Source organism: Pseudophryne corroboree, chromosome 9 (genome assembly GCF_028390025.1).
Source record: "Pseudophryne corroboree isolate aPseCor3 chromosome 9, aPseCor3.hap2, whole genome shotgun sequence".
NCBI lineage: Eukaryota > Metazoa > Chordata > Amphibia > Anura > Myobatrachidae > Pseudophryne > Pseudophryne corroboree.
The window spans coordinates 455,879,110-455,906,652 of NC_086452.1; the positions used below are offsets into that span (position 1 = coordinate 455,879,110).

At 48.9% G+C, this 27,543-nt stretch overlaps 1 protein-coding gene across 4 annotated transcripts in view; it reads right to left on the reverse strand.

Annotated features, from left to right (window-relative positions):
* Positions 1-27,543, reverse strand: part of TMCC1 (transmembrane and coiled-coil domain family 1) — a 139,315-nt gene that overhangs the window by 91,274 nt on the left and 20,498 nt on the right. For 2 of the 4 annotated variants that reach the window (XM_063941226.1, XM_063941228.1), the window contains exons 2-3: positions 15,413-15,536; positions 13,146-13,889 (exon numbers count right to left, since the gene is read on the reverse strand). The exons of 1 other annotated variant lie outside the window; for it this stretch is intronic. In XM_063941226.1, the coding sequence (XP_063797296.1) occupies positions 13,146-13,667 (522 nt within the window). In that variant the 5' untranslated portion in view covers positions 13,668-13,889; positions 15,413-15,536. Of the gene's footprint in view, positions 1-13,145; positions 13,890-15,412; positions 15,537-24,323; positions 24,407-27,543 lie in introns of those variants that run through there. One more of the 4 variants, XM_063941227.1, reaches the window with a different exon arrangement.

A 27,543-nucleotide genomic window follows, 5' to 3' on the forward strand; every position in this document is an offset into this window, starting at 1 on the left:
TCCGGTCCCCCGGGTCCGCGGCGGTGTATGACTGTGCAGTCAGGCTCAGGGGTGTTCTGGGTCCCCCCAGCAGGCAAATAGGGCGGCAGCCAAACTCCCCTCACTCTCTTCCCCAAGGACGCGGGCAGCGGTGGAGAGCCGGAGCCGAACTTCCGGTCCCCAGGGCGGCACAGATACGTGGCGGTGTAGGGTGCGCTGTGCTCCAGGCGCCACAGACTTCTCTCGGGTCCCCCAGCAGGCACTCCAGGACGGCAGACGAGCGCTCCCTCTCTCCTCCACGAAGACGCGGATCTCAGCGGTGTTTGGGAGCCGAACTTCCGGTCCGCGGTGAGCGCGCGGCGGCGGCTCCAGCGCCGGGCAGGGCCCGCCAAGTGAACAGGGCTGCAGGAGTCAGAGGGGCAGCGGGATCCGGTTCAGATTCACTCCATGGGGGTAGGGGAAGTTCATGCAGCGTTGGGCATAATATCAGACCCTGGGGGGGAATAGAGGATAATGTTTCAGGATATAACGGCAGGAGAGCTGCACAGTTCAGGTGCTACTCCATGCTCGTCCAGGCCACGCCCCTCCAAAGTTTTAGTCTTTAATACGATTTATTTTACATCTTTCAGTGAAACCAGCTGCATCAGCCCTGACTCAGGGGAGATTGCAATCTAACATTTCTACAAAGTGCTCTGCTCGGGGTGGGGCCCACGACAACAGCCGCGGTGATGTAAACCTGTCTACACAATCTGCAAGGCCGCTTTACGCAGGCACCAAAAGAGGAGACAAACTGTTTTGCACAAATACAAATTGGGTTACGCACAAGAGATTGCCACGGTGCTATTTTATTATTACTACCAGTTATTTATATAGCGCACACATATTCCGCAGCGCTTTACAGAGAATATTTGTTCATTCACATCTGTCCCTGCCCCAGTGGAGCTTACACTCTATATTCCCTACTACATGTACACACACACATTCACACTAGGATTAATTTTGTTGGGAGCCAATTAACCTACCAGTATATTTTTGGATTGTGGGAGGAAACCGGAGTACCCGGAGGAAACCCACGCAAGTACGGGGAGAATATACAAACTCCACACAGTTAGGGAAATGGTGGGAATCGAACCCATGACCACAGTGCTGTGAGGTGGTAGTGCTAACCATTACACCGTCCGTGCTGCAGCATTCACTACGGAGCGTTCTGCGACACGTCACGCAGCAAGGTTTATGCTCACACAGGATATGCACACGTAGCAATACTATATAAATATTTGTTTTACGGATACACCTTCAAAATATCACTGAACCCTGAGACACGTGTCGTCAGTCCCGTATAGAACCTCGTCGTACAGAACTTCTCCGCCAGGATGGATTGCGCCCACACAAGCACTCGTTAGTGGTGTCATCTCTGAGTCACAGCCATATAATGAAGCTGGAATGTTACATTTCCTGTGGGCAATGCTACGTTCCTGTTAATAGGAAGAGTTCCGGACTGCTGGCTGATCGTGTCCGGGCACAGACAGGAGCAGGGTGCCAGTTACAGTACCACGGGGATGGAAGGGAGAACCGCTGAAAGTGATCCCGTCTCCTGCTCACCGGGAGTGCTGCCATTTTTGGGGAAAGCTGCGCGTGAGTTCGCCCGGCAACTGGTGACATCACTGGAGTCATTTTTAGAATTCATGCACTCTACTCATGAGAACACAGACTGACAATTTGCTAGGAACTAGTGACATCACTGAGGCCCTGACACCTAGTCCTGAATCACCAGCCTCAATACAGGTCAGCAGAGACAATGGCTACTTGCAAATTGCGTATGCGATGGTTCACCGTTAAAGAGCAGGTTTTCATGATATCCAAACTTGCGCGCAGGTGACTTAGTCAATTTGATTTAATCATCTGTGCGCAAGCATGAATATCCTTAAAACCTGGACTGTAGAGTTTGGGAACCTCTGAAATACAGCATTGTGCTAAACACACAGCGACGCGTGGCTCGCTTTAGAAGAGAAGCAGGGCACGCTCACCGGCGCACGGCTATCACTTTAGGAGAGGCTCTATTCCAGCCGAACATGCAAACCGTAACCGACCGCTTGGCAGACTTACCGGCAAAAATACACCATGAGGATCGACCGATTCATACCCAGGGGCAAGGCTAGTGAGGTCACAGTAGCTCAACTGACTGCAATCTCAGCTTTGGAGACCTGTATTTAGACGCCACGCTGTAGGACCATGGGCCTAATTCAGACCTGATTGCAGCAGCTAATTTGTTAGCAGTTGGGCAAAACCATGTGCACTGCAGGGGTGGGGTGGGGGGGTGGGGGCAGATGTAACATGTGCAGAGAGAGTTAGATTTGGGTGGGTTGTGTTCAAACTGAAATCTAAATTTCAATGTAAAAATAAAGCGGCCAGTATTTACCCTGCACAGAAATACTATAACACACCCAAATCTAACTCTCTCTGCACGTTACATCTGCCCCACCTGCAGTGCACATGGTTTTGCCCAACTGCTAACAAATTTGCTGCTGCGATCAGGTCTGAATTCCCCCCATGTCCTTAACCTGTGGATGGGGCTTCAGCAGGCGGAGATATCAGGACCTTTAAACCAGCCCCTGTGTAGAATTACTGTTTGTACCCTCCGGCATGTAAGCCTGAGCGCTGAGCGAGTGACAGGACCGTAGAATTACAGACGCAATACAGTACATGTTACGGACATGTTTGGATATTATATGTGCGGGTTTCTCACATTAGATATTAAGTGTACTAAATAACTCCCTGTTCCAATAAGTTTCCATAGGTGGAATCTCCCTGCCCAGCGACCTCACTGCGATCTGTATTTTGTGCGCTCCCGGTAATAACACACAACCATGATCTGTGCTGCTGATCATTCTCCATTAGGAGAGATCCGACACCGCAGTTCTAGAGTAAATCCTTAGCCCAGACGCGTCTCCTCTCCCTGGTTTACGCCACTTGCGTCGCTGAGTCCCCAGTTGCGCACACACACACAAAAGCAATGCCACTGAGGAAATGACTGAGTAAAACGCAGCCTGTATCCCTTGTCTGACAACCAGGAGATGCCGCATCATACAATACACACGGCTGCATTCTAGGGATGACATGAGTATACGGATTGCCCCGTCATACAGCACACGGAACTCAGACATACAGACAGGAGGCCGCGGCAGCAAATCCGCCTAATCTGCGACAAATAGCCAGGATTCTTGGCATGTCTTGGGTATTAAAAGACGCCCCCATTTAATCAGCCAGGGATAAGGGGGTATTAAATGATTTGGCTTCATATCGCTCCCGCTGACTGACATCTGGAACAGATTAAAGTTTTGGGCACATCAGGTCAAACCCCCCCTTCCCACCAGGCTGCAAGAGCTCCCGTATTCCCACCAGCCAGACGGCGCATTACTTTCCGATTTACAAACCGTCTTTACTTTACGAAACACAAACATGAGCTTCATCAGGAACACAAACTGGAGGCTTCTAAAAATAAAAAGGGCCATAAAACACAGTCCTTCTGTTCTGCAGACTTCACATGGCCACAGAGGACCCATCCACCTGCGCTGCCCAATTCCAAAACAGCATATGAGGATACGAATTTAGGACAAACCCTCCTATTTGTAGGAACAGCCTCCACCATCGCCCCTCTGCTACCCGGATTTGCAGCTGCCCTCCTTTATCCCAGGGTGAGCAGAGCAGCCCTGCAGGAATTACAGGCCATAACCCTGGCGCGCACATTCACAGCACCCCCTGGGAGGAACGGTTAATGTTTAGCTTCTGTCTGAATACTTCTCACCTCTAATAACCCCGGTATCCGTGTAAGCTTATTACCCACATATTTCGGAAAGGGTGATTGTGGTTTCCACAGAGAGAAAAGTGTAACCCTATCCTTACAAACCGCTCAGTGTCTCTGCTATAAATCATCCGGCATTTGGATTAGGTGCATGACAATTCTGCAAACACCCTCATGGACAGAAATGGGAGCCGTGCCAGTGTAAGAGGAGCGTTGGGCAACCGAAATCCTTCCAGGCTGGGGAAATTATTGGACAAACTGTTATCACAGAGCCGCTTTGCCTGAGGTTTAGGTACAGTCTGAGCAGACGCCCGAGTCAACCTCAAATCTGCAGCATTACAATACAGAAATATATATTACTGGTCTGCAATGTGGGAGGATTATTCCAAATGGGAACATCACTAGTAGCTTCCAGCACGCCGATGTGGCCTGTAATTGGGACTATGGAATAGGGACGTATATACTGCCTGCAGAAAGCAATCACTTTACATTGCTATAAATGTCTTGTGTAAGCAATCTATACATTCCACCTTTTACTGAACTACAACTCCCAGCGTGCTCCCGGCAGTGACTGGATGAGCGCTGTGCCAGATGCACTTCATCCAGAGCTAGGCCCTGCTTAGACACCCTCGTAGCTGGTGAGACACAGGCTGAGTACCCGATACCAGGGTTACTGATGTGATTAACTACCCCCACGTGTGCTTATGCCAGGGACTGGCCGCCTTTGCTGCTAATCCGGACAGCCACTGCTTAGACGGCGGTTTCCTAGGAGGAAACTGTCCACTCTCTGCAGCCAGACAACTCGGCTACAAACAATACCCAGTACCAGGGGGCACAGATGCCCACGTCTGGATGCAGACCACTGGCATCTCCCATAGTGACGCATGGTTACCAGTCAGGACTGGGAAGCTGCGGTTCTTCTCTTTAGTCATAGTTTGGTAGATCTTAAACCATTTCTTAACAGTTTGGATTTGCAAATGTTCTTTAGTCCCCAGTGTGATCAGCACATGACCGGCGTAATACTCTGCAGCTGTGCTCTATCTGGCCACCTGTACAGTGTGTATGTACTGTAGTGTGTATTGTAATAGACATTCCCCATGCTGTCCTCTCACCCACTGAGAGACCGGCGCTATATACATAGTTGTTCATTTAAAGGCTATTGCCTCCTGCTGCAGGCAGCTACCAGCCGACGGGTCTGGCACCCAGAGGAACGCTCCGCCACTCTTGGTGGACAATTATTAACAAGGGAGGTCACCAAAAAACAGGATGGAATGCAACACTGGGCATCTCCCAGATGGGATCCGGTCTCTAGGTCGACAGTAACTAGGTCGACCACTATTGGTCGACAGTAACTAGTTCAACAGCATCTCTAGGTCGACAGGTCAACATGAGTTTTTCACATTTTTTTTCTTCTGTTTTTAAAACTTTTTCATAATTAACGATCCATGCAGAGTACGATCGAGAATGGTAACTGTGCCGAGCGCAGCGGGCCATGCGAGGGGACACGGTGCACTAATTGGGGTTCCCGGTCACTGTATGGAGAAAAAGACACCAAAAAAAACCTCATGTCGACCTTTTGACCTGTCGACCTAGACCATGTCAACCAATAGTGGTCGACCTAGTTACTATCGACCTTCCATACCACACCCTTCCCAGAGAGAGTGCAGTGTGCAGCTGTGCGGGGATCTGCAATAGGTCTCCCATCAGCAATGACAGGCTCAGTGTAACCTAGATCTGATAGTGGCCGGCAAGTCGGTTACTGTGAGAATACACAGAGCTCTAATGTAACAACAGACAGACACCCCAAGTGATGAAAGTTGTTGCGTATGACCCCTATGAACGATCTCATATATAATACACATATAAGCAATGTTTATACCCGGGAAAACAGGATCATTTTATAAGTGTCCCAGGGGGTCACACCAAGACCGCAGAGAGTCATTTCTTGCTTTCACATCCGTTTTTCCAGCTGTATAATTCACTTAAATATACATTTTTCCATATATGCAACAAAAACAAATCTGAAATACTTTTTTAAACATAATCAAAAGATGCATAAAGCTCTTTGCTTTTCCTTTAAAAGTTGCTCTTTACGATTCATAGATTGCCAAGTGCATGTTACTACCATGGCAACCACAGTCACACAACCATGCAGTGAGGCACCAGCATGCATCACAGCACAATGATCCAGCCAGCTATTTCTTTTGCTTGTTACAATGGTGCAAGCTATGCTAGAAAGTATAGGAATTCAAGAAACCCCACCACAATGGGGATTCCTCAACTTTTAAACTTGGGCTTGTTTCAATGTGGTTAAATCGGGTGATGCAAGGGTCAAGGAACAATAGATATAGTGAAAAGGAAAAGCACTGCGTGACTGACATCTAGTGGTGGAAATGTAGAATGACACCTGGTTTTGGAAAGGTTACATTAGTGTGTTGTCCTGGTGTAACACTGAAAATCTACTATCTTTAACCAAGCCAAAGACAGCAGCATTCCTTGCCAGAACTCCCAACCACTGCAAGTACTGTAAGCACAACCGAATAACTCGCCGCATTGATACAAATTGGTGGAGTGTAAAAATATTTATAATTACTGTCATTTTTAGACACAGGGCACAAAGACACCTACACATGAGCTGCCGTCCCAGGCGCCAGGTGGATAAGGTTATTTGTGTACGAGAGTTAGACGGAAGGCCCTGTGTGGAGCGCAGAATCAGGGTTTGGAACTGTAGAGTTGGCAGTACCAGGCACGGCTGCTCGCCCTTGAACTTTGTACAGACTGTCTCGGAAACCCTTTATCAGATCTGACAATGAAACTGCAATTAAAGATACAAGAGATCCAGGAAAACGCCACAAGCGCAATAAAAGATCCGCACAAATAGCCCAAACATCCCAAGAAACATTCCCGAAATAGGAGTACAGGATTTATTAATGTAGCGCCAATAATATTATACGGTCATCCACTTTGCCTGTGTCATACATACAAGGAGATTTCAGAGTGGAAGGAGTACAAAATAAATAAAATGTGTGTCGCACTTCGGAGAAAGCTGTAAAGCAATTACGACAATCTACAAATCGAAGTTTGTAAAACATTAACGCGTGGAGGTAGATCAAGAGCCTTAAAGTGACAGAAAAGAGCCATTAGGGGGGGGCGCATTCCGCTCTGTTAGATAAACAATAACAGGCCGGCGTGAAGGGAGTCATCACAAGTCCTGCAAATCGTATCTCTACAGTCCACTGCGGAGACACAATGCCCCAGCGACATAACATTCTGGAGAGAGAAGATAAACCCGCCATCGGACACACGTACAAGCCAGACACCTATACACACGTGAAGACTGCCAGGGACAACGGCTGGGAAGCTGTAGGGAAAGGAAAGCCACACGGCTGGCAGTTACTGCAATGGGAGACGTGGGGACGGGCCTTATGCCCAATTAATCAGTGGGTCCGCGGTGCAGAGGAAAGTTACATCTGATGTGACGGGAACGTCATCTCCCAATTTAGTACTAAAGAGAAAGATTTCCCAACACAATCTGCATGTGGACGGCCACCTCCGACGAGGAGCTGGTATCCGGTCTTTAGGTCGACACTTAGTTGACATGGCAAAGGTCGACACATGAAAAGGTCAACATGAGTTAATTTTTTTTTTACTTTTTCATATGATCCACGTGGACTACGATTGGGAATAGTAACCCGTCGCGAGCCATTTGAGGGGATACGGTGCACTAATTGGGGTTCCCGGTCACTTTACGAAGAAAACGACAACATTTTTTTTTTTTAAACTCACGTCGCCATTGTTTATGCCGACCTAAAGTATTTCAGGTGTCGACCTAGTCACTGTCGACCCAACGAACCACAACCCTGGAGCCATCTGTCCGCACAGACAGATGCAATGAAGTCCGCTGTGATTTGCCAACCAGCTCCCGCGTATCAAATAGTCGAACCTCAAATAATTTGTGTCCGAAACTGAGCGAATACTGGGGGTCAATCCGACCCGTTCGCACGCATCGGTTTGTCGCTGCGGTGCGAACGGGTCCGGAATGCGCGTGCGCAGCGGCCGCAATGCGCATGCGCAACGTTGCACGCCGGGTTACGTCGCAACCTAGTGTTCACTCTAGGAGTGAAAAGGGGCAGGGCGCTGGACTCCGGGGGCACACGTGCGCGCACGCGGCTAAGCCGCGCTCGCGCCCGAAACAGGGTCGCGGCCACGCAAATTAGGGGGCGTGGCCACGCCTACGTCATTCTAGGGGGCGGTGCGGCCCACAGACGCTACTATAGAGAGCATCTGTGGCCGGCGACGTCACTGTTGGGGGCGTGCCCAGCACCTCCGTCGGTGCTGGGCTTCCCCCAGCCCTCTCCCAATGCGTGAATGGATGCCGCGCGCATGCGCACGGCATCTATACACGCCGGGAGGGCAGGAAGCGGGCGGCTGTTCTAGCAGGGCGCCGCAAAAGGGGCAGGGCGGGTTTTGCCTGCTAAAAAACGGGCAGGGCGCGGCGCCCTGCTAAAACAGCCTAGAGTGAACACTAGCAACCTACAAAGGAAGCGGTCGCAGAGCCGACCATAAAGAAGATTGACAGAAAGAAGGCGTTCCTGGGCGGATCCAGACCGTTGGAGACCGTTTTCGGGGTGTGGAGAAGAAAACGCAGGCGTGTCCAGCAGAACGTTGGGTGGATGTATGACGTCAGAGGCGGCTTCAGCATCGCACAGGGTAAGTAGGTATAGGGCTAGTCTACTTCTGCTTGAAATTTTTTTAGCTTAGCAGGACTGCACAAGCGATCACAGCCCTGCTAAGCTGAAATACACTCCCCCATAGGCGTGGACTAGTTGATCGCAGCAGCAGCAAAAAGTTGCTGGCTGCGATCAACTCGGAATGACCACCACTGTCCCTATACTGAGTAGTAGGGTTTGACCCCCGTGTGGCCACGTCTGTTGGTACAAATAAAAGCAGACCCTTAGCCCGGCTATTTTTACAGTAGGGATTTATGTCTGTCTCCAGAAGTACTGTGCGCGGTGCACCGGGCCAGGCCTACAACAGCTGCTGGCTGACACCCCACAATAGAATCACTGCCAATGACTCCTAGCCTACGCAGGTGTTTTACAGCCAGTCCCATCACCACAGTAAACACAACCTACAGCTCTGCACTGAGCACACATTGCAGACATCCTGCAGGAGCACGGTGTATGATAACAGGGAGGTGGTACATTTACCCCAGCCGGGGTCAGCAGACAGAACAGTGTGTGCAATAATAAATTCCAGTAACTAAAGCGTCAGTGACACATCAGATATAAGAGGAGTAGAGAACAATTATGCCTGGGAAAGCAACTGAGCGATCTACATTTAAAGCCAGTTTCTCTAACCATTGGGTGTGGGTTATTGACCTGAAAAAGCCGACTGTGTCTAAGTCGACCCCAAAAGGTCGAAATGCACAAGGTCGACAAGGGAAAAACGATCGACATAGGAAAAGGATTTATATTTTGTGGGGTGTAGTTTTCTCCGTAAAATGACCGGGTACCCCAATTAGTGCACCAAGGGTTAGGGTTACTATTCTCAACCGTAGTCCACACCGATGATAAAAGTATGAAAGATTGTAAAAAAATCGAGTCGACCATTGCCGTGTTGACCAATAATGGTCGACCTATTATCTGTATCCCGAGGATGAGGCGCCCATGTGACTACCCGTAGGCCTACGGTACAGCAATACAATGTACGTGCATCACCTTCCATTATTAAACCACTGTCTTCCAGCAAAACTTGACCCAGGCAGATTCTCCATTTTCCCACAAAACAGCAATTCCCGTACTGCAAGGGTCTTACCGCACTGAGAGGTCAAACAGGATCCTCTGGGGTCAAGTTACTAAAGATTGATTGAAATCAATTAAAATCGACCTGAAGTAAATTTACCCCAATGGGGTTGAATCAATTCACTAACAGTTGAATAGCTCCCGGCGCTATTCAATACAGCGACCAGTGACCCTCAACCGTCGGGAATTCTTCTCTCACCCCCGGGGGACGAGAGTAGAAAGCAGACAAAAGTGCTGCCACGCGGCCGGCGCGAGGCTGATTCTGTCGGGAATCAGCATCGCGCCGGGGAGTTAAGTCGGAGAATGCCCGTTCTCCCGACAATTCAACCTAAGTCAGCGAGAAAGGGCCTTTGTCGACTTAACTGGAGCTGAATTGAATAGCGCCGGGAGCAAACTCCTGGCGCTATTCAACTGTTGCTGAAGTGAATCGACCCCAATGTATATACACTTACAGTTCATCCAAAGGGAGTGGAATTATATTTTTACTTGGATCATTTGGGATTTCCCTGCTCTATCCCCATCCAGAACTTCCCATCTCGATACGACTCTCCAAAAATTCGGGGCGGAAGTAGCAGACGTACCCAGAGACTGCACACGGGGTCACCGTGTCTCACGCCCACATGTCTCCAACACTGGGCTGACGGCTGTATGATTTCATTATATTACACTCTTCCTGCTCGGAGTAGATTTTATTTCTTATTCTTTATCAGGAAGCGCAGAGTTGGGTTTATGGTCTAAACCAGGGGTAGGAAACCTGTGGCACTCCAGCTGCTGTGGAACTACACATCCCAGCATGTCCTGACACAGCTTTGCTGTTGGGGTATGCCGAGATGTGTAACATAACCCTGGTCCAAACCAATACAGGCATCTTACATACCCAGTGGGAACACACAGCTTCCCATTACTGAATGACCAGGCTGGAGACCTAGGTCAGCGCCAATCTGCGTTCCCAGCACCCAGTAATTCCAAAACCCTGAGGCTTTAATATGAAACCAGCAATGAGTGCGCTGTGAGTTACAGTCTCATGGTGAGGGATGGGGAGGTACTGCGGTCAGCAATTGCGCAGAGCTGAGTCTTTACGGCTTCCCTACAAACTGTGTGCCGCAGGCTACGGTCACCATGATGGAATCCAGTGCAGAAGACCCAAACACATATACAGTGAGTATTGTACATATTAAATGTGTCCAATATCTTGTAAAGTACACTCACCTATTCCACAAAGCCTCTCATTTTTTTTTTTCCATGTTTTTTTTTTTCCATGTTTTTTTTTTTTCTGGGGGAAGGGATCAGTTACCATTTGTGTATGTAAAATTAAAAAACTAAAACCGTATGCTCTGTGTATTTAAAATAAAAGGCTCTGTAAATATGACTGTCTCTTCTACGCGTTTCACAAGATGCTACTTGCTTCGGAAACTTGTGAAACGCGTAATGTGTAGTTCATTTTTAAAACAAAAAAACATCATGAAAATAACCTATAGATTAACTTGGAAGTCTGAGATGGCATCATTTAGAGAAAAACATTCTGAGCACCTCCAGCTGGTCAGTGAAACCATTTTTACTCGTCTAATACGTGAGCACAGATGAGCTAGGTTAGGACCCAGTAACGATGAGACAGCACATTTACTGCAAACACACTTTATCTTTGTCCCTGTTTGTTACATGCAGACACGGAACCGATGGCAGAAAATAATAACATTCTCAGGACTGAATTCAATTAGCCCCAGTGCTGATAACGGGCTTGTATCTCCACGCCCTGAGATATTCAATTATACACCAAATTGCTCACACAGTAAGCCCATGGTTAACGCGCATTAACCTGTAGTTTCCAGGTGGAGTGCTCGGAGCTATGGGTTAACGCATTTGCGGCAGTTGTAAGGGCAGAAACCCCTACTTACCGCGGATATCTGTTTGCACCTCAGGTTGTGAAGACGACCTGGTCTATTGAGAGATTCTGGCAGTGGTTAAGGGACCCTACAATTCAAGTCACAATATCGGGCTAATTTCAGCCAACCATTGGCACAAGTTCTTAGCAACTTTCCATTGACACTTTACATCCAGTCCTTTTTAACTGCGATGACTAAAACTCGGAGACAGGCACTTGGGACATTCTGAATGCATCTAATTAGTCACTGTCAAGCAGACTTGGGAAATATAGCTGTAATGCAACCGCACCGCACAGAAACCTGAAACTATAGGAGTTGCGCCACAGAAGAATTCAGCGTGGCACAGTTCCAGCCATTGCGGCCCTCAATGGGTGTGGACAACGCCACACACAGCAAATAACATTTTGTTTATACGTAAGCTCTTTAAGAACAGCACAAACAGCCACATGTTTAGGTTGTGGGAAGCGTCTCTGTAAGGGGTTGCTACTACCCAGGTAAATAATGCCTTTTTGGATATGTACAGATTTTTGAATTTCTGTAATACGTTCTATTAGAGACAAACTACATGTACAGATGAGTCCAAACATGTCCGTTTCTGCGAATCGTGATAAAAAAACAAAAACAAACTGGTTTGCGCGTGAAAGCGGGTTATCGCAGCCAATTCACTATCCTTCTAAGTCGCATATTCATACTAAAAAAACGAATACACTTCTACATTTACTAGTGAACAGCCCGTCAAAATGACGGAATATCCTAACAGTAGCGACAGCGGCTGTGCGTGTCTGAACGGAGCAACACTTGAACTGCTCCGTCGGGCACCATCTAGTGGCCACCGGCCTGCCAAAACACTTGAATTCCCCCCACAGAGGTGAGGAGCAGCGTTAGAATTTTATTATATAGGATTATTTACAGGAGTACGTATATTAAATATCACAGTTATTTTAAATACACTTCCCTCGACCAGGGGTCACAAAGTACAAGGAACGTACCTGACAAATCGCTTTGTCTATTCCTTTCTATAGGTTTTATAATCCTTTATTGTCTGGAAAACTAAGTGACCTTGCTAATGGATTTACACTACAACAGAGTGCAGACAATAAATAATGTATCACGCCTGTGGCCAAACCAGGACTCGCTATAGACCGCACATTATGGGGTGTATTAATAAACAGCCAACCAAAACGAATTCAGCACTTTAGGTCACATTACCCAGCAATACGGCTAAGCCGCAGCGATGAGAATGCCGCAATTACCGATGTGAAGAGAGCGCTGCCAATTTGTTTAACAAAAGGTAATTTCATCTCCTATAGAGGAAGTGTAAAAGGCGTTCAGTGTATGAGATTATAGCGCCTGTGGCAACTTTACCGACTAAAAATAAAACCAAACTAAATATAATGCAGCTACATAACAAAACTGAAACTCATATCCCATGTTTAAAACCACATAACGCTCCCAATAGTCTTTTTGATCTATTCAATTAGGGGTGATACCCATGTCCGTACTCCAGCTATGACACCCTGCATCGCCCCTACAGTAAATTGCACATATTAAATTGCAGTCCCACAGCTGTGCATATTAAAAATGTACAAGTTGAGGCTACCGTACTAAACACTGCACATCACCAAAACTATTAATTTTGCTTCACTTCTAATTGAATTGCCCCATTAGTCCTCTTACCTTCTCAGCCGAGTCCTCCCGGGACAAGTAAGAGGTGCTGGATACGTCCAGAGCAGCGGAGGCAGCGTGCGCATCCGTGGTGGAAGAAGATCGCGGCCGCGCAGGGTGCGAGAGAACCGCCATTATGTCCTGTGCGGAACGGCGGCCGATCTGCGGGCTCCCCCGGGTCTTGCCCTTGCGGTTTTGCTGGAGGCTGCTTCCTCTCTTCACTTTAGGAGGGGCGCGGATTTGCTGCAGGACGCGGTTCAGAGCTGTGGGCTGATTGGCATCGTCCACTTCCGATCCCTGTACGTGATCCGGTTCTGGATCGGGCTCCAGCTGCGCTTGCTGAATATCATGGGGGGAGACGGAGGAGCGCCGCCTCTGCGGCTGAAACAGATGCTTCAGCCCCTGGCCGATCACATTGATGTTGTCAAAGTGTGAGCCCTTGGAAGCCTTCTGTTCCCCATCCAGCAACCTCTTCCCCTCGGCACCAGCTGGTTCTCCATCATCGCAGAGGCCGTCACTGCCAGTGGCATCCATCAGAAAACATCAACCATGCCCCCCTCGCGGTATCTGATGCTCAGATCTCTGCGCAATCAGCCGTTCGGCCACAAAGTTATTTTATCTTAAAATGAATGGAATAAACCCGCAAGATGTGTGGACAAAGATACGTCGATGACATAAGAATGGAGAGGCTGTGCTCATTGGCCTATCAATTGTCGCGATCCCGGCTTCCTCCTCCTTCTAGGTCCTCACACAGATCTGGAAGGAGACAAGACAAACAGACGCAAATATATATGAAATATAGGAATGATCTGAGTCCACTGTAATGTCACACCCGTCACAGACACACAAGTAAGGGAGCAATTTTGTGGGCCTAATTGATATTCAGCCTATCAAAGAGAAATGAGGCACAGATAACCTCATGTCTCAGTAAGGAGACACGCTCATAAAGAATCGATAAGCTGAACGCTTGTGAAAAATTGCTTCATCCCACAAAATAATTGCCCCCCTACCGCCTGATGTGGGAGCCAGCCTCAAACAAATCGCAACGCCAGTAAACGTTACTGAAAAGCGGAAGGATAATTAGTGGGCGCGGTGTGGAATGCGGCCTAGGGACGACCTCGGACAGCCTGCGCTCGCAGTATTCTGTCGCAATGAAGCTGCAAGTGATCTGGCTGCTCAAATGAGAGACGAACGGTTAAATCTCATCCGGCCACGTGACCAAGCGGAGCAATTACCCTGTCGCTCTAACCTTCGTGTGCGGCTACTTTTAGGGGTATATTCAATTGACGTCGAGAGCTACAGTCTGACGAAAAGACGGTAGTTTTCGACTTTTTTTTTTTTAGGTCGGAAGGGGTTCCGACCTATTCAATATTATCCCAAATTATTCGACAAGTCGAGAAATTCGACTTGTCGAAAAGCACGTGGATTGGCGGAATAGCTGCCAATCTGGGTGCTTGTGTCGAAAACGTGGCCAAAACCGACAGTCGAGAGCCGCTCACAGCAGCGTCCACCCGGCCGGGTGGACGCTGCCAAGAGTGGCGGCTGTGATGCGGCGACGGGGAGCGGCAGATGCGGGGAAGGGGAGAGGCAGAGATGGGGGGGGGGGGGGGAGAGGGGCGATGGGGGAGAGCCGCGGGCAGACAGGGGAGAGCAGCGGCTATATAGCACTGCTCTCCCCAGTCTGCCCAAGGCTCTTCCCCGTTCCAGCTCCCGCATCTCAATTCGACTTTTGAGGGTAGGGACGCTGTAACAGGGTCAGCGGTCAGTAGGGCTCAGAGAATGCATTGAATAGCCCAGGTCGGATCCATTCCGACAAATGAATGTCGGAATGGATCCGACTTCAATTGAATATACCCCATAGACTTGTAGTTCTTAAAAGTGGTCATTATTTCTCCATAAATCAATTAGTATTGGCCAACCACACCAAAGGGCCCGATTTCCGCAGTAAAGTCCGCCACACTACGCACTATTTGCGGCCGTGTTTTCAGTTGAGCAGAACTTATTCTTGTGTCAACCCCACCCCCGTTATACATGCATATTTGATCTATACATATTTAAGTTGCGCCTTTAAGGACATGTCTTGTACGTGCCAAAGACTTGACCCGAGTTCCCGAGTGGATAGTGGGGATGACCGAACGTCTGTGCCAAGCTCATCTGTACACTAGATTTAAAGGGTGCAAGTATCTTAAAGCAGGAACACTGAATATGGGCGCAAAACCCAAAGTGTACGGACTCAAAATCACGTTCACCTCTCGGCACGTTCTTGCGTCTGTACTCACGTATGACTAGGGACTGAAGCCGGACATTTAATTTCCTCTCTGTTCAACACCAATCCTATGGCAGGACACCGCTCTGCTTTGGAATGAGTGACCCAGCGCAGTCTTCATTGGGGTGACGGGTGAGCTACAGTAGACAGGAGAGACAGCATAATTACATATTGTCACAATATAGCACACTCCCTCCGCCGCTGGGCTCCTGACCGGCTGCTCACCAGAAGTGCAGCCTCTGCACCCCCGTAATGTCACTGGGAACAAATGGGTGGTAAAACAGCACTTTCCACAACGTAGCAGCACCCCTTTCTAAAACAAAATACAGAACAGCATCTACGTAGAATCTTTCACTGCATGCACAGGTATAAGGCATCGTAGACCGTACTGATGTGAATAGGAGGGATCTGTACTATTGGAAGAGGGAAGGTGATACCATCTATAGACAACATCGCCCCCTAGTGGAGGGAAAAAGGAAACAGAGTCTTAACTCACTGGAGACCTCGTGCTATTTAGTCGTCCCTTCCTCACACTGTACACAAGCTGCGGGAGGAAATAAATAAGATTTTACTTACCGATAAATCTATTTCTCATAGTCCGTAGTGGATGCTGGGGACTCCATCAGGACCATGGGGAATAGCGGCTCCGCAGGAGACAGGGCACAAAAGCAAGCTTTTAGGATCACATGGTGTGTACTGGCTCCTCCCCCTATGACCCTCCTCCAAGCCTCAGTTAGGTACTGTGCCCGGACGAGCGTACACAATAAGGAAGGATCTTGAATCCCGGGTAAGACTCATACCAGCCACACCAATCACACCGTACAACTTGTGATTTGAACCCAGTTAACAGTATGATAACAATGAAGTAGCCTCTAAAAAAGATGGCTCACAACAATAATAACCCGATTTTTTGTAACAATAACTATGTACAAGTAATGCAGACAATCCGCACTTGGGATGGGCGCCCAGCATCCACTACGGACTATGAGAAATAGATTTATCGGTAAGTAAAATCTTATTTTCTCTAACGTCCTAGTGGATGCTGGGGACTCCGTCAGGACCATGGGGATTATACCAAAGCTCCCAAACGGGCGGGAGAGGGCGGATGACTCTGCAGCACCGAATGAGAGAACTCCAGGTCCTCCTCAGCCAGGGTATCAAATTTGTAGAATTTAGCAAACGTGTTTGCCCCTGACCAAGTAGCTGCTCGGCAAAGTTGTAAAGCCGAGACCCCTCGGGCAGCCGCCCAAGATGAGCCCACCTTCCTTGTGGAATGGGCATTTACAGATTTTGGCTGTGGCAGGCCTGCCACAGAATGTGCAAGCTGAATTGTACTACAAATCCAACGAGCAATAGTCTGCTTAGAAGCAGGAGCACCCAGCTTTTTGGGTGCCTACAATATAAACAGCAAGTCAGACTTTCTGACTCCAGCCGTCCTGGAATTATATATATATATATATATATATATATATATATATATATATATATATATATATATATATATATATATATATATATATATTTTCAGGGCCCTGACAACGTCTAGCAACTTGGAGTCCTCCAAGTCCCTAGTAGCCGCAGGCACCACAATAGGTTGTTTCAGGTGAAACGCTGACACCACCTTAGGGAGAAACTGGGGACGAGTCCGCAGTTCTGCCCTGTCCGAATGGAAAATCAAATATGGGCTTTTGTAAGACAAAGCCGCCAATTTTAACAATCGCCTGGCCCAGGCCAGGGCCAACAGCATGGTCACTTTCCATGTGAGATATTTCAAATCCACAGATTTGAATGGTTCAAACCAATATGATTTGAGGAATCCCAACACTACGTTGAGATCCCACGGTGCCACTGGAGGCACACAAGGGCTGTATATGCAATACTCCCTTGACAAACGTCTGGACTTCAGGAACTGAAGCCAATTCCTTCTGGAAGAAAATCTATAGGGCCGAAACTTGAACCTTAATGGACCCCAATTTGAGGCTCATAGACACTCCTGTTTGCAGGAAGTGCAGAAAACGACCTAGTTGAAATTTTTTCGTGGGGCCTTCCTGGCCTCACCCACGCAACATATTTTCACCACATGTGGTGATAACGTTGTGCGGTCACCTCCTTCCTGGCTTTGACCAGGGTAGGTATGACCTCTTCCGGAATGCCTTTTCCCTTAGGATCCGGCGTTCAAACCGCCATGCCGTCAAACGCAGTCGCGGTAAGTCTTGGAACAGACAAGGTCCCTGCTGGAGCAGGTCCTTTCTTAAAGGCCGATGCCACGGTTCCTCTTGGAACAGACATGGTACTTGCTGAAAGCAAATCCCTTCTTAGCTCCCGAGGCCATTAGTCCTCTGTGAGCATCTCTTGAAGTTCCGGTTACCAAGTCCCTCTTGGCCAATCCGGAGCCACGAGTATAGTTCTTACTCCTCTATGTCTTATAATTCTCAATACCTTGGTTATGAGAAGCAGAGGAGGGAACACATACACCGACTGTTACACCCACAGCTATCGCCTGAAGGTCTCGTGACCTGGCGCAATACCTGTCCCATTTTTTGTTCGGGCGGGAAGCCATCATGTCCACCTTTGGTCTTTCCCAACGGTTCACAATCATGCGGAAAACTTCCCGATGAAGTTCCCACTCTCCCGGGTGGAGGTCGTGCCTGCTGAGGAAGTCTGCTTCCCAGTCGTCCACTCCCGGAATGAACACTGCTGACAGTGCTATCACATGATTTTCCGCCTAGCGAAAAATCCTTGCAGTTTTGCCACTGCCCTCCTGCTTCTTGTGCCGCCCTTTCTGTTTACGTGGGCGACTGCCGTGATGTTATCCCACTGGATCAATACCGGCTGACCTTGAAGCAGAGGTCTTGCTAAGCTTAGAGCATTATAAATTTGCTCTTAGCTCCAGTATATTTATGTGGAGAGAATTCTCCAGACTTGATCACACTCCTTGTGTGACTGCTCCCCAGCCTCTCAGGCTGGCCTCCGTGGTCACCAGCATCCAATCCTGAATGCCGAATCTGCGGCCCTCTAGAAGATGAGCACTCTGTAATCACCACAGGAGAGACACCCTTGTCCTTGGATATAGGGTTATCCGCTGATGCATCTGAAGATGCGATCCGGACCATTTGTCCAGCAGATCCCACTGAAGAGTTTTTGCGTGAAATCTGCCGAATGGAAGCGCTTCGTAATAAGCCACCATTTTTACCAGGACTCTTGTGCAATGATGCACTGACACTTTTCCTGGTTTTAGGAGGATCCCGATTAGCTCGGATAACTCCCTGGCTTTCTCCTCTGGGAGAAACACCTTTTCCTGGACTGTGTCCAGAATCATCCCTAGGACCAGCAGACGTGTCGTCGGAACAACTGCGGTTTTGGAATATTTAGAATCCACCCGTGCTGTCGTAGAACTACTTGAGATAGTGCTACTCCGACCTCCAACTGTTCTCTGGACCTTGTTCTTATCAGGAGGTCGTCCATTTTCTTTGAAGACGAATCCTCCTTTCGGTCATTACCTTGGTAAGGACCCGGGGTGCCTTGGACAATCCAACGGCATCGTCTTGAAACTGATAGTGACAGTTCTGTACCACGAACCTGAGGTACCCTTGGTGAGAAAAGGCAAATTTTGGGACATGGAGGTAAGCATCCCTGATGTCCCGGGACACCATATAGTCCCCTTGTTCTTTGCTATCACTGCTCTGAGTGACTCCATCTGGATTTGAACCCTTGTAAGTGTTCAAATTTTCCAGATTTAGAATAGGTCTCACCTAGCCTTCAGTACCACCATATAGTGTGGAGTAATACCCCTTTCCTTGTTGTCGGAGGGGTAATTTTATTATCACCTGCTGGGAATACAGCTTGTGAATTGTTTTCAATACTGCCTCCCTGTCGGAGGGAGACATTGGTACAGCAGACTACAGGAACCTGCGAGGGGGGAAACCTCTCGACATTCCAATCTGTACCCCTTGGATACTACTTGTAGGATCCAGGGGTCCTGTACGGTCCCAGCGTCATGCTGAGAACTTGGTAGAAGCGGTGGAGGGCTTCTGTTCCTGGGAATGGGCTGCCTGCTGCAGTCTTCTTCCCTTTCCTCTATCCCTGGGCAGATATGACTCTTATAGGGACGAAAGGACTGAGGCTGAAAAGACGGTGTCTTTTTCTGCAGAGATGTGACTTAGGGTAAAAAACGGTGGATTTTCCAGCAGTTGCCCTGGCCACCAGGTCCCATGGACCGACCCCAAATAACTCCTCCCCTTTATACGGCAATACATCTTTGTGCCGTTTGGAATCTGCATCACCTGACCACTGTCGTGTCCATAAACATCTTCTTGCAGATATGGACATCGCATTTACTCTTGATGCCAGAGTGCAAATATCCCTCTGCGCATCTCGCATATATAGAAATGCATCCTTTAAATGCTCTATAGTCAATAAAATACTGTCCCTGTCAAAGGTATCAATATTTTTAGTCAGGGAATCCGACCAAGCCACCCCAGCTCTGCACATCCAGGCTGAGGCGATCGCTGGTCGCAGTATAACACCAGCATGTGTGTGTATACTTTTTAGGATATTTTTCAGCCTCCTATCAGCTGGCTCCTTAAGTACGGCCCTATCCGTAGATGGTACCGCCACTTGTTCTGATAAGTGTGTGAGCGCCTTATCCACCCTGAGGGGTGTTTCCCACCGCGCCTTAACTTCTGGCGGGAAAGGGTATACCGCCAATAATTTTCTATCGGGGGAAACCCACGCATCATCACACACTTCATTTAATTTATCTGATTCAGGAAAAACTACAGGTAGTTTTTTCACCTCACACATAATACCCTTTTTTGTGGTACTTGGAGTATCAGAAATATGTAACACCTCCTTCATTGCCCTTAACGTGTGGCCCTAAAAGAAAATACGTTTGTTTCTTCACCGTCGACACTGAAATCAGTGTCCGTGTCTGGGTCTGTGTCGACCGACTGAGGTAAATGGGCATTTTACAGCCCCTGACGGTGTTTGAGACGCCTGGACAGATACTAATTTGTTCGCCGGCCCTCTCATGTCGTCAACCGGCTTGCAGCGTGTTGACATTGTCACGTAATTCCATAAATAAGCCATCCATTCCGGTGTCGACTCCCTAGAGAGTGACATCACCATTACAGGCAATTTGCTCCGCCTCCTCACCAATATTTTCCTCATACATGTCGACACACACGTACCGACATACAGCACACACATAGGGAATGCTCTGATAGAGGACAGGACCCACTAGCCCTTTGGGGAGACAGAGGGAGAGTTTGCCAGCACACACCAAAACGCTATAATTATCCAGGGACAACCTTTATATAAGTGTTCCTCCCTTATAGCATTTTAATATATATACATATCGCCAAATCAGTGCCCCCCCTCTCTGTTTTAACCCTGTTTCTGTAGTGCAGTGCAGGGGAGAGCATGGGAGCCTTCCCACCAGCCTTTCCGTGAGGGAAAATGGCGCTGTGTGCTGAGGAGAATAGGCCCCGCCCCCTTTTCGGCGGGCTTCTTCTCCGGAGTTTTAGATATCTGGCAGGGGTTAAATACATCCATATAGCCTCAAGGGCTATATGTGATGTATTTTTCGCCATACAGGTATTATACATTGCTGCCCAGGGCGCCCCCCCCCCCCAGCGCCCTGCACCCTCCGTGACCGCTGTGTGAAGTGTGCTGACAACAAAGGCGCACAGCTGCAGTGCTGTGCGCTACCTGATGAAGACTGAGAGTCTTCTGCCGCCTGGTTCCGGACCTCTTCATCTTCAGCATCTGCAAGGGGGATCGGCGGCGCGGCTCCGGGACGAACCCCAGGGCGAGCCCTGTGTTCCGACTCCCTCTGGAGCTATGTCCAGTAGCCTAAGAATCCAATCCATCCTGCACGCAGGTGAGTTGAAAATCTCTCCCCTAAGTCCCTCGATGCAGTGAGCCTGTTGCCAGCAGGACTCACTGAAAATAAAGAACCTAAAAACTTTTTCTAAGCAACTCTTTAAGAGAGCCACCTAGATTGCACCCTTCTCGGCCGGGCACAAAAACCTAACTGAGGCTTGGAGGAGGGTCATAGGGGGAGGAGCCAGTACACACCATGTGATCCTAAAAGCTTGCTTTTGTGCCCTGTCTCCTGCGGAGCCGCTATTCCCCATGGTCCTGACGGAGTCCCCAGCATCCACTAGGACGTTAGAGAAAAGGGGAATGCCAGCCTCACATAGGATATTACCAGAGAGAGATAATGAAGAGAACGTTTCCACTTTACATACAGTAACAGTAGGCTGCGAGTTTCGGTGGATAAAAGTTTGTCCGCCCTGAATGACAAGAGGCCAGAGCAGCCGGTAGGTGGACTTCCCGACTACATGCATGTTCTAGGCGACCAGGGTTTCACACAGACCCCAATCAGCACCTGGCTGACCCTGATCAGATGCCCAATCCAGAGTCACACCATTCTGGCCCCAGTCCCGGCAGCTTGGCACCGTCCGCCCAAATCACCGGCTGTTTAAGTTTCTTTATTCTGTTCTAAAAATTCAAATGTCATATATTGCTGTATAATGCAATCCTATAGGCAGGCGCGGCCGTGTGACCAGTAACGCCCACACCGTCACACAATTCCCCGGTTTAGTGGGCGGCTTTGGTAATTTAGTGGCACCCCTATTACCCGCTCTACTACCCCTTTCTCTGTAGCCCCACAGCCTCTAGTCCTCCGGCTGCCATGGGACGGTGCAACCACATCGCCAGGTAAGTCACGAAGGTACTGGCCATTTGGACTTAATTATTCGGCCGACAGCTTCTGAATAGCGCCGTGTATTCTAATCACGGAACTGGCCTCAGTCTCCCCTCCACAACACACACCAAATCCATCATCCCCATTATATACCACTGCGGGCATTGAGCTGGGTAGTAAACAGCTCACCATAGCTCATGGTAGAACTTCAGATTTATGACTTTCCCAACGAGCCCTACGGACCGCTGACCCTGTTGTAGCGTCACTACCCTCATAGTGAGCCAGCCTGCTCATAAGATCAGAGGTATAGTGGGGGTCACATACACCCACCTTTCACCCATTCAGGTCAATGTCCCCATAAGAGATTAGTTATACACATATACTGACGCAGTGACACACACACACACACACACACTCACCACCCCCCCCCCCCCCTACAGCTAGTGCCAGTTACTCCAAGGGCACTTTCCTCTCTCTCTCTCCACTCTGTGATATATATAGAGCTAATAACATGGGACGGAACTAGCACACCTCCAGGCTACACACATACATGCATATTTTATATTTATACACACTCCAGAAAGTGCATGTGGTATATCAGACAAGAGGCAGAAAATAGATCTGGGATGTACATACAGAGGCAGCGCAATGACTGGGGTACACAGGACAGGAAAGTAACCGCAAAGCAGCACACATTCCTACGTCTGGTGTTCATAGGGAAGGCTGCAGCATTGTATACAGACAGTAGAGAAGGCATACTGTATGTGACAGCACAATTATCCCCATCACTCCAATGCATCACTGCTCTGTGCTTTTATTAGCCAACGCTACATCTTCCATCTAATGTTCAGTCTCTGGCTGTATTATTATTTGTATCAGCTCCTGACACACACACAGCCCTGCCATCACTCATCTCCTGATATACTCTGTGCTGCGGGGGAGCCCTACTCCTTATATTCTGTACCACGCCTTCTGTGGCTTCCTGCTGCTGCCATTCCCCTCCTCACATCATGTCACTGCCGCTGTCACATACAGCCTGTCCTCACTGATACAGCACTCATCTCCTGATATACTCTGTGCTGCTGGGGGTCCTGCTCCTCCCACTATATAACTCTCAGTCTGTAGGTGCTTGCTGCCTCCATTCCCCTCCTCACATCATGTCACTGCTCCTGTCACATGCAGCCCTGTCCTCACTGACACATCCCTCATCTCCTGATATACTCTGTTCTGCTGGGGACCCTGCTCCTTCCACTATATAACTCTCAGTCTGTGGCTTCCTGCTGCCTCCATTCTCCTCCTCACATCATGTCACTGCCCCTGTCACATGCAGCCCTGTCCTCACTGACACATCCCTCATCTCCTGATATACTCTGTTCTGCTGGGGACCCTGCTCCTTCCACTATATAACTCTCAGTCTGTGACTTCCTGCTGCCTCCATTCCCCTCCTCACATCATGTCACGGGTGCAGTATGGTATGCCGGCGGCCGGACTCCCAGCATACCAGCGCCGGAATCCCGACCGCCAGCATACCGACAGCGTGGCGAGCGCAAATGAGCCCCTTGCGGGCACGGTGGCGCGATTTATTCTCCCTCCAGGGGGGTCTTGGACCCCCACGAGGGAGAAAAGTGACGGTATGCCGGCTGTCGGCAACCTGAAGACCACCCCATGTCACTGCCCCTGTCACATGCAGCCCTGTCCTCACTGACACATCACCCATCTCCTGATATACTCTGTGCTGCTGGGAACCCTGCTCCTCCCACTATATAACTCTCAGTCTGTGGCTTCCTGCTGCCTCCATTCCCCTCCTCACATCATATCACTGCCCTTGTCACATGCAGCCCTGTCCTCACCCATCTCCTGATATACTCTGTGCTGCTGTGGTACCTGCTGCTTGCACGACATAACTGTTTGGGCAAAATAACCGGGCACCTAATGGAGCAATTCCATTGCTGCTCCATTCGGACGCAATCAGCTGCCAGCGCCGGCATTTCAGCTCGATACCTCCAATTTCTGTCCCTGGAGCCTGTTATACAATATAAACTGTGCAATGGAACAGGGATAAGGGTAAATCGAAGCGAGCGATAGCTACAGATGGAAACATTCCTTATTCTACTGGAAAACAAATATATTTATATACACACACACACACATCACACATGTATACGTAGACAAAAGCCACACAACACACTGCAACGGTGCAATAAAGGCTTCCTACCCTGATGCTCCCACATAGACACCGCTGTGCAACAGGATTTACCAGTCAGCGCGTTATAGAGAAAGAAACAGGCAATTAGTGAAACGACAAGAGGCTTCTCTGCCAGCCGAGTGGGAAGCCGGTTACAGCATTCCCCCAGCGAGCAGGAGAGAATCATTAGAGGAATGCGGAGGTTGGAACAGACCACTGCTGAAGCATCAAAACAGGGGCGGATGAGAGAGAGGAGAGCGTGTGGGAGAGAGCAGGCGTAATATGGAACAGCGCAGTATGCAACAGTGTGACTCTAATAGCTTGCTGCTGCACTACAACTCCCAGTGTGTCTACTCAGCCAGATGCGTTTCCACCTGTACAAGCCAGTGACATCACGGAGGTGTGAGGCACGAAGTATCGCCTACTGTGTGCAGGCAAAGGGTGTACTTTGAATAATAAACACTGCGATATAACAGCAGGGCTGCCAAGACATTTAAAAATAATTCTTACAGGTATAATTAATTGTGATTTATGTACATTTCTCAGGAGATAATTATCTCCTTATTCAAACTTAGATTTGAGAGTATTCACAGCACCTCTCATTTTCTCATAACCTCATACCTCACTGATGGTCCCGGCCCAAATCCAGCCCGTATCTGCTGACCAATATAAGTTCTGACAAATACTCCAGCCGCAAACAAACTGAAATGAGGGGTAAAATCTCTGTACAATGGTGGTCATTCCGAGTTGATCGCTAGCTGCTTTCGTTCGCTGCGCAGCGATCAGGCAAAAAAAAATGGCACTTCTGCGCATGCGGCGCAATGCGCACGCGCGTCGTACTATTACAACAAACGATGTAGTTTCACACAAGATCTAGCGAAGCTTTTCAGACGCACTGGCAGCCGCAGAGTGATTGACATGAAGTGGGCGTTTCTGGGTGTCAACTGACCGTTTTCAGGGAGTGTTCGGAAAAACGCAGGCGTGCCAGGAAAAACGCAGGCGTGGCTGGGCGAACGCAGGGCGAGTTCGTGACGTCAAATCCGGAACTGAACAGCCTGAAGTCATCGCAAGCGCTGAGTAGGTCTGGAGCTACTCTGAAACTACACAAAATTATTTTGTAGCCGCTCTGCGATCCTTTCGTTCGCACTTCTGCTAAGCTAAAATACACTCCCAGTGGGCGGCGGCATAGCATTTGCACGGCTGCTAAAAACTGCTAGCGAGCGATCAACTCGGAATGAGGGCCAATGTCTTCCCTAACGCCAACACTTACCAGGTATATTGGCGCATTTACCATCATACATTGAATGTTACACCAAAGCATTAACCACTTCTAACCATCCATACTATATACGTCAATTAGCAGGTAGAAGAGTAAAGGGAATATAGGATTCTATTCAGTAAGGATTGCAAATTCTGAATTTGCAATCCTTTTGCTTGCATGCTGTGGGCTGCCCATCGCAGGGCAAGGCTAACTGGCGCCATGCCCCCCGTAACCCCGCTGAAATTGTGGATACCTCCTACCAGCGCAGCCTGGCTGCGACGGCAGGAGGGCTGCAGCCATCTTTGTGATCAGAGCGGCTGTGTGTGACGTCACGCCCAGCCCCCCCATTTGCCTGACGTTGTCCCCACAACGCACGGCCTAGGAAACGGAGCGCTGCCGCCCCCACCGAACACCTCTGTCTGATTGGTAGGTAGAGGCGTTCGCATGTACTGCGGGACAGACCCTGCGCATGCACCCGCATCAGCATTGCATTTTTTTTGCGGATGGATCGCGAGTCGAATAAGCTCCACAGTCAGAGACTTTGCATAAAACATACTGGGGTCTATGTACTGAGCCCTGGAGAGAGGTAAAGTGGAGAGGGATAAAGTACCAACCAGCTCCTAACTGCCACGTTACAAGCGGTGTTTGAAAACGAACAGGAGTTGGTTGGTTTGTTGGTTCTCTTATCTCTCTCTTAGTAAATAGACCCCAAATTAAGGTTTGCCTGAGAATGGAGAAGTGACCTGACCAGTTGTTCCAGTGCGACTTCAACGTAGGGGGGAGCGAACTCCTGGAGACAACGCTATAAGGTGGAGGTGCAGAGGGGGGACACATTCTGCAGGATTCCATCTATATGAATACTTATGACCAGCACGAACGTTCCGGCTATTCCCCATTAGGAAGCCGTTCTGGAACTCGCACGCAGATCCAGCTGGTATTCTGCATTCAGATGACTGACACCCGTTTCCAGAGAGGTCAATACAGACGTCGCATTAATGCAGAACAAGGCTGGATCCAAAAATAACTGGGGCGCCGGGCCGAGACGAATGAGCTACGACAGAGCTGTACTGTATACTCAGCGAGCAGAAACACAGCAAAGCTCTGGAAAAATGATTACCGCTCGCCTCTATACTTCCATACCAGTCCTTTGCAGAAACACCCCCCCTCCCCTTTCTGAGCGTCTCCTCTGCTAAACTCCAAACCTGTTCAGTGAATCATTCTCTAATTTTATGAAAAGCTAAAAAACGGCATTTGGCCTTATTCCGCCAGCATCTATTTAGCGCGATAACACATTATACAACGCCAAGATGGATGCAGCCAGAGACTTGGTGACAAATCCATATAATTGCTGAACACCTGGGAGCCGGGTAACTAAATACGTCCAACTGCTGCTTTGTACGTTCCCTTATACACGTCTCATAAACACGGATGGTGCCAGTCGCTTTCATGGATTCTGTCTCACACTGGCACCCAGTAGCACGCGTGGAGCACGTCTGCAGCGTCTTGCGTGCTAGTGATATCGCACAGTACGCCATAAGTAGGTCATGTATTGTCTTCTATTCAGTCCAACCACGGTGACGTCGGCAGAGGCTACAAAAGCGTCGCCTGATGTGTTCTAACATCGCAAGGTGCAGCCAGGGAGATAAGGAGGCAATAAGTAACACACAATGGCTAGAAACGGGATTCTGCGCTACGTAACGGACACCGCCCAGACCTTATGCAATTGGGCCAGGACTATAATAGTGCACTATACGCTCACGATTCAAGATTATTCTCTTACGCAGAATACGATGCAAAATGCTCAATGTCATAAAATCAGCATCGCTCTCCACCATCCGGTACTAGACATGTGTTCCATTATATAAATTGGAAAGTGTCATAAGAAGATTACACGTTAACCCTGTGCTGAATGGGGAGGAAGAAGGGTCCTCTCTGCCAGCTCCACAGACGTTTGCTGTAGTTGCCAGATGAACAGGCACAGAGTGCCCA